The 8,190-nt window shown below is 31.8% G+C and overlaps 1 protein-coding gene and 1 non-coding gene across 2 annotated transcripts; one reads left to right on the top strand and one right to left on the bottom strand.

Moving 5' to 3' along the window:
* Nucleotides 1-776: 776 nt before the first annotated feature.
* Nucleotides 777-848, bottom strand: Trnaw-cca (transfer RNA tryptophan (anticodon CCA)). The gene has a single exon. It is a non-coding gene; the product is annotated as a tRNA-Trp (tRNA).
* Nucleotides 849-1,074: 226 nt separating this feature from the next.
* LOC131939620 (splicing factor 3A subunit 3) lies at nt 1,075-8,190 on the top strand. The gene is made up of 17 exons (XM_059298036.1): nt 1,075-1,292; nt 3,527-3,574; nt 3,736-3,788; nt 4,697-4,802; nt 4,946-5,018; nt 5,132-5,223; nt 5,437-5,519; nt 5,686-5,758; nt 5,854-5,919; nt 6,190-6,258; nt 6,479-6,546; nt 6,738-6,857; nt 6,977-7,211; nt 7,519-7,629; nt 7,732-7,822; nt 7,922-7,977; nt 8,065-8,190. Exons 1-17 carry the CDS (start codon nt 1,197-1,199, stop codon nt 8,140-8,142), a joined length of 1,518 nt encoding a protein of 505 aa, XP_059154019.1. The 5' UTR covers nt 1,075-1,196; the 3' UTR covers nt 8,143-8,190.

The following is an 8,190-nucleotide window of genomic DNA, read 5'->3' as shown; positions in this document are numbered from 1 at the left end:
TTTAGTAACCAAAGCTTTTATAAGAGAAAACAGATTAGTTTTATTTTCTTTTTTTCGGTGCATTTAAAAGCTTGTTACTATAAAGTTTTTATATTTGTTTTCTTTTCTACTTTTTAGTGATTCCTAATTTATGAAGTCCATATGACTAAAAATATTTTCTTCAAAACACCATCAGTAGCTCGTGATATCTGAAAGACGATTATCTGCCCTGTGAAAGCAGCCAGATTAATATACACTAGCAAGCTGATAGAGTGAAGGATATTTCTTTTTATCTTACTTCCTCAACTTAGTTTCAAATCGTTTAAAAACTTTATTATCCGTCATTAACATCCTTCGCTAGATCAGCCGGCTCTACGATTGTAAACATTCTTGTGATCCACAGCTCACCAGACTGTTAAAGTGATCGTCTTTAGCTTGTTATCTCCCATTATGTTCTTGAATATAGTAATATATCAAGTGATTTAATTTTGTTACCTCCCGTTAGTTTCGAAACTGTTCAATTAATTTTGAATAACTAATTAAACATCTAATTAAACTAAAAATGGATAGACTTGTGTTGTCATCGAAGTGGAAGGTATCTGGAAAGTTACAAGATTTTCCACAAACCCACATACAAGTCAGACGTTGCGAATTAAATAAATAAAAGCTTGTAAAAAAATTAGATAAACAAAAAAAAGCTAGAAGTCTAGATCTACATCGAATTCATTATTACTTAGCACACGCAAAGTAAATGAGATATAATATTACAATTAAATTCAGAAGAACAAAACTATAGATGACCCCGACGTGATTTGAACACGCAACCTTCTGATCTGGAGTCAGACGCGCTACCGTTGCGCCACAGGGCCAGCTGTAAGACAGGGTAAATATTAGTTTTATATATGTAAGTTTTTAAAACAATATTGGTTAGTATTTCAAGAAAATTAATAATTATATTACCTTTTTGTTTATTAGACTCTTAATCGTAATTCAAACCATTTAAATTATGGATTTATACTTTCTTGATGAATTTTATATAATGTAATTTCAGGAGCCATATTGTTTCTGAAATCTACTTCCGCTTTTATTAAAAAAACTGACCGGTGTATAAACGACACATTGTTGTGTTATGTTTTGGTAAAAATAATAGACTCTGGATCTAGAATCTAGATCTATTTCTAATTAATTACTTGATCTACTAATTAGATCATTCAGTAATGGAATCCATACTTGAGCAACAACGCCGTAATCATGAAGAAAGGGAGAGACTAATGGAAGCAATGACAAGCGAAATGCTACACCAAAAGAAAACGGTAGGTTCTCTCTTCTCTTTCACTCGTACTCGTTTGGAGAGTCGTTTGAAGTGAAGAGTAGAGGAGTCAGGAGTGTTGAAGCAGTTGACTGTGTAGAACTAGTCTTGTAGATCTAAAATTTAGATATAAACCTAGAAGGCCTTAAATAGTATCACGTAGTTAAGCCTAGTGAACACTCTATACCACAGTCTACATCTCATCATCTAGAAATCTAGAGAGGAGAGAGTAGTCAGTAGTAGCTTTTCTTACTAAATCTAGAATTTACCCAAATTTCAAATTAAACATGACTACGGAATGATAGACATCCATATTTAATCCATTAGGGACTAATTTTGAAGTTTTTAGTTCGTTTTAAACTAAATTACTCAATTTAATATTTATTGACACTCACTGCCATGGACAACACATCTCTCCATGACAACTCTTCTTACCCCTGAAGGCACTTGAAGCTAAAGAGAACCACAAATGGGGTTAGACTTTTTAAGTGGCCATGTACCCAGAGTTCCCCACTAGTGATCATCAAATAGCGGTCACGTGGTCAAAAAAATAAAAAAAATTTGGTTGTCATTTTTTGGCCACTCTTATAAAAAAAAGGGTTGACTATATTTGATTTATTTTTTCATAGACTGATAAAACTAATAATGCTTTAGTAGGGAAATCAATTTTGTAATAGGGAAATCTATATTTAAAAAGTTCTAGTATTTTTGATGAAACCAACTTTTAAATTTAGCCTTCATTCTCCAACGCAAATTTTAAAATGCTTTACTGGCATATATAGCCCTGCCACCTATAGCTTGTTGTTATAACGTGAAAGTCCCGCCATTTTGCGCGTGGTAAACATTTTAAAAACTAATTAGTAGAAGGTCTCTGGAATTTGGCCGAAAAATCGTCGGAAGTCAAGCGTCCGGTCCGGGCGCCATATTGTTGTTAGCAACCGGCCACGCCTCCGGGTTAGCGAGAAATACTAGTCAGTAGTGAAGACCAGTGACAAAAACTGTCTATTGGACATTGGAGCCTATTGAATCTATTGAGGAATCTATTCGGACCCAGATACAAAGAGCCACAGCCGCTATAAATTTGGACCTGGGTCCTTTTACTCGAGCCCAATTACTCTCATCTCGCAATCAAGGTAGTAGTAAGTTACAGAAGAGAAGAGAAGCTTACATTAACTCCCCATAATATTCAATGACCCCAATTCCTTTTTCATTTTGCTTGATCTGGGGAAAAACAAAAGTGACATCATCAACAATCTTAATTTATGCTATAGGCCCTAGATAGGCCTGCTGATATCTTCACTAAAGTGACCCTTGAACTTTTCTCCAGCTGACAATAAAACATGTGCTGGCAATCATAAAACCAAAGATATTTAGAATCGACATATATCTTGAATATTTAAAAAAAATCTCTTATCTTGAAAAGATATTAAAAATGACATACAACACTCGTGACCAATCTACTTGTTTAGTTGAAACCTTTCTGCCTGAACAAGTCTGGCTTCTGGTTTTCTGGGTACGAACAAAGAATTTAAAATCTTATGTATTTTGATTCCGAACCGATAACTACACCAAAGAACTATAAATAACTTTAAAAGCCCAACAAAAACTAGCAAATCTACAAGAGAAAATGTGTAAAATTTAATACAGCTTTGAGAATTTGCAACTATAGACCAAACTTAATGTAAATGTAGTACTGTAGTAAATAATATTTAAGCTAAGTAGACTGTTGCCACATGGTTAGAGGAAAAGCTTTTTTTTTTTTTTGGGTTAAGGTAGGGTTAGCGTTAACACCTGGAGAAATACAGATACTGTCTAGTCTAAATCTGTGGAAATTTTACTGCACTCAAATTTCTCTGTGCTAATGATTGCTTGTTTATTTTAAAAAAAATATTTTTAAAAATAAATTATGAAGGAAATAATTTTATTATTTTAAAAAGATGTATTAAGAATTTATGTAAATAAACATTTACTAAAGTAAACTTAATTATTACTTATTTCAAAATGTGTGGGCTTTTGGCAAATTGTTGCCATAAAATTCATTTAATTTTTATGAAAATATATGTTGTTTTATAAACTTCATTTATTTATTGTTGGCTCTGTGCTGTTAATTTACTAAATAATCATGGCCAACCAAAATGATGTAAAGTTAGAAGATTCAGCTAAAATGATGTCCCACATGGCCGTGTTAAAGATATTGAGCATTAAAATTAAAAATTTTATTTAACATTTTTATTGCAGCAAAGGGAACAAATAAATTCAGACCACAGGCTTAAAATTCTCCATGATGTGAGTATAAAGATGAAGTTTTCTTAATAAATTAATAAAATACAGCTTTTATAATTAAACTTGTATTTGACTTATTAACTAGATGATCTTTAAAGGTGCGCTAACATGAAAGATTTCAGCAAAAGCTCTTATTTATATATCATCAATCTTCCAATCCACAGAGATATGCAGAAACCACTAGAGAGTTGAAGGAACTCTATGAAGATAAAGATGGGTAAGTCTAATTCAGTTGTGATCTGATCACTTGTTTTTTTTTTCCTGAAGTAATAAAAATTTTTGGTAACTAGGTTGTGACTGTTGCAAACATACTTTTCACCTTGTCAAGCAAATTAACACCTACCTTATGTGTTTTGATTTTATTCCCCATGATTTGATTTGTGTACATGCCCATTCTGTATAAACTAGCCGTCTGTACCCTTTACAAGTGAATTATAGTAATTTATAAGCCTATATATTTTAATGTTATTATTGTTATACATGTTTGACAAAAATATTTTATAAAATAGTTATTGGTCAAAACGCAATGTGCTTTACTACATATTGAACGATATTAGTGACAAAGCAAAAAAAAATAACTAAGTTGCTAAAATCCAACACATTTAAAATAACATAGGGTACCAATACCTATTTGAAAAATTAAAACCAAATTATATACTTAATTAATCAACACAACACCATATCAGCACATGCTGATTAAGAGACTAAAATAATTCCTTTAAAAAGCTGGTTGTTCAATGATCATTATGTTGTTTTTTAAAGTAATTTGTATTAGTTTGACCTAAAAAATTGTATACATTTCATTGTGTACGTCTTGATAAGTGGATTTATAGAATTTAGATCCAAATCAAATTCAGATGAAAAAGTTCATTTCTTCATATTCTAAAATTGGGATTATAACAAATTCCCATAACCTTATCACATCACCCCCATAACATCTCAAAAATATTTCAGAATTAAAGTGATTGGAGATGCTTCATTTCTTCCACAAAGCTTACTATGTGATGGCTAGTTAATGGGGTTAGGTTACAGTCTCATGGGCAATAGCCATCTGTAGTGCTAAACTAATCAAAAGTACAGTCTATACTTAGTTATGTCTCTCTAAGATTTGTTTCATCATTTTAGTGTCCGTAAAGAAGAAATACAAACTTTGGCTGGGCCCAATGAGTATGCTGAGTTTAAGAAAAGACTTAATGCCATTGAAAACTTTTACCGCCAACATCCCAATGAGGTAATGCATAACTAGCACATGCGTCTTAGCACTTATGTATGTAATAGAAATTTGAGATTTTTTATTATGACTTATGTTTGCATATTTAAATCACACAAAAATTGATTTAGTCTGTACATGTTTCATTATTTTGAATGTTGCAGGTTAGCATACCAATGTCCATTGAGTTTGATGAGTTGGCTAAACAGAGAGAAAGTCCACCAGATGATGCACAGAGTGAGTTAACAAAGTTATATGAATTAAAAAAGTGCATACTTGGTTACATTTTAAAACAGCACAGTACTCACGTTTTATCTCATTTGTTTTAATTTATCAAACTTATGTTACAGATATGGTTGATTTCACTGATGAAGAAGGTTATGGTAAATACTTGGACTTACACAAATGTTTTGAACAATTTTTGAACTTAAAAGGCATTGATGTAAGTGCATACAATTTTATACATTATTTAGACATAGTTGAGTTAAATATGTTAATCTAGCTCCATGATGTTACATTTTTTAAGTGTATGTTTGCAGGCACAAAGAATTTTGCTTTTAAATTTGATGACAAAAATTCTGGTCACAAAGTTGATTTAAAGATATATAGTATATTTTACTCTGGAATGATTCCTATAATACATTTTTATTTTCAGAAAATTGACTACATTACATATTTGTCCACATTTGATCATCTGTATGATATACCAAAAGACAGAAAGAATGCAGCTTACAGAGAGTGAGTCTAATATTTGTGTTTTGAAACATTTTCTACTTGATTAGATACTCTTTAGTTTATCTTGCCAAATAAACTACCACATTCTTTTGCTAGTTTGTTACTTTGTATTATTATGTTGATTGTAGGATGTATTCATATCCACTAGCTTTATTTTTTCTGTTTACAGGTACCTAATCTTTTTATTAGATTACCTAGCAGAATACATGTCAAAAATAAAGCCTCTGGTTGACTTGTCAGATGTAAGTAGTGCTAACATTCCCTTCAGTTGAATAGACTGAGCTTCCAACATTTCTACTTAATATATTCTTATCATTCCTTGTGTTTCACCACTCAGGAGGTTGAACAAGTCCAGATAGAGTTTGAAAGACTGTGGGTTGATGGCATGTTTCCAGGGTGGCCAGTAAGTCTAGCATTTGTTCTAGAATTGTATCTCAGTAAATACAGAACTTTTTATTGTAACCATGGCTCAGTAGAGAAATAGTTTTGTATAGTGTAAACTACCTGTATTGCAATAGAAAATTATTGTTGTATATTTGCTTTTAGCTGGATTCATTAGAATGTTTTATGATCTTTTTAACCTAGGTGTGAAATGTTTTTATTAAAACAATATTGTTGTTATTTTTACTTGCCTAACATGTTTTGTTAAATGTTGAAAATTGGTTTATTCTAGAAAGAAGCATCTGGTGCTCTGACACACTCTGGTGCCCATCTTGATCTGTCTGCATTTTCATCATGGGAGGTAAGGCTTGGTATCCTTTGTTGACTCTTCTGATTCTAATGGTGCTAGTTTAGGTGTATAATCAAAAATAATTTTTATGTGAAGTGACCAGATGTAATAATTTTATTTAAAAAAATGTTATTAACATTTAAAATGGAGATCTCTTTACATAAATATAAGGTGATTACAATAAATTACATTACTTTCTTTAAGAGCAGATTTTTGTTGTTTCTTAAATTAGGAATTGGCATCCTTGGGTTTAGATCGTTTGAAGTCTGCTCTTATGGCACTTGGAGTCAAATGTGGAGGGTACGTAATTTTCTTTAATGTATCAAATGAGCTGAACTATTTTATACACAGCTAAAAGGATACTTCTTAAACCACTGTAAATGGTACACTACAAAGAACATAGACTTTTTTCACATCTACGTAGTCAGGTTATTTTCTGATCTCTGCACACTTTTTAACTTCTCTAACACTTGTGTTACTGCAAACTTCAGAACCCTAGAGCAAAGAGCCCAGCGCTTGTTCAGTACTAAAGGCAAAAGTTTGGATGAACTTGACCCAGCTCTTTTTGCCAAGTCCAAGCCAGGAAAAGCAAGCAAAGTTGGTAAAAGCAAGTAAGTCATTGCAAATAATTTTAGTGTTTTTTGTGGGTTTTTTCCCTTTATTCATCGATATTATTCTTTAATATAGACATCAAGTTTTTCCTGTATCTGAAATTATCTTATTCATTCAGAGATTCAGAAAAGCAAAAGGAGATTGCTCTGTTGGAGGCTCAGGTGTACAGGTTAAGTGAGCTGTTGAGTGAACAGAGGTCGTCCACTCGCGACAATGTGCAGCGCAAGCAAGCTCAGACAGGGGAGGAGAGGGAAGAGTCTGATGAAGAGAAATTTGAAGAGTCTGATTCAGATGAGGATGCTGATGATGCACCTTACAATCCTAAAGATTTGCCTCTTGGTTGGGATGGGAAGGTAGGACTAAATTTTTTTTTTTTTTTTTGCTTCTGTTGTTTATTTAATAGGTATTTCGCTAGGTTATCTTTTAGAGTTCTACACAATACATGTTTAATTTTTAATTATTTTTTTGCTATCTGTAAGACAATTTTGATAAAATCACTTGTAAACTACAAAGAAAAGTTGCCTTTTTAAAATGTGTTTGTGTCCAAATGTTTGTTGAATTCTATCTGTTAGTGTCAGAAATAAATGGGAAATGTCTATATATATTATCAATTTAGTAATTAAACCCATAAATAATTAAATGTTAAAAACTGTTTTTCAGCCAATCCCATATTGGCTTTATAAACTTCATGGTCTAAATTTGACGTACACGTGTGAAATTTGTGGAAACCATCCATACAGAGGACCTAAAGCTTTCCAAAGACATTTTGCAGTAAGTGCTTCATATTTTTGTCTTCCACAAAAAGTTGAGAATTACTTTATTAGCTTTAGATGGATATTTTATAGAAGTTAATCGTGTAACTTTTTTACACAGGAATCCAGGCATGCACTGGGAATGAGATGCCTTGGTATCCCCAACACAGCTCATTTTGCTAATGTCACATCTATCGAAGATGCTCTGGCGCGTAAGTTTTTTTGTTACATATTGTTTTAGAAAAAAATTATTATTGTAAGTAGAAAAGTTGTTTGATTTTTAAGTTAACAAATCCTGTTTTCTTTTCTAGTATGGACAAGGATCAAATCAGGAAAGGAAGCTGAGCGATGGAAGGCTGACACTGAGGTATTTAAAATTTTGAATATTTTTTAAAATGAACTTATTGGTTGGCTAACTAACTATTCCTTACTTCTTTACTTTTTTTTTCTATAGGAGGAATATGAGGACTCTCAAGGAAATATTATTAATAAGAAAATGTACACATTGCTGAAGAAAGAAGGCATTTTATAAGAGTTTGTACTTAAAATTGTTTTTATGAAATAAACTCTTAATATTTTT

Source organism: Physella acuta, unplaced genomic scaffold, assembly GCF_028476545.2.
Source record: "Physella acuta isolate Inbredline_101_S28 unplaced genomic scaffold, ASM2847654v3 ptg000285l, whole genome shotgun sequence".
Taxonomy (NCBI): domain Eukaryota; kingdom Metazoa; phylum Mollusca; class Gastropoda; family Physidae; genus Physella; species Physella acuta.
Note: the sequence above shows the minus strand (reverse complement) of the source record. Positions and strands in the feature narration are given on the sequence as shown.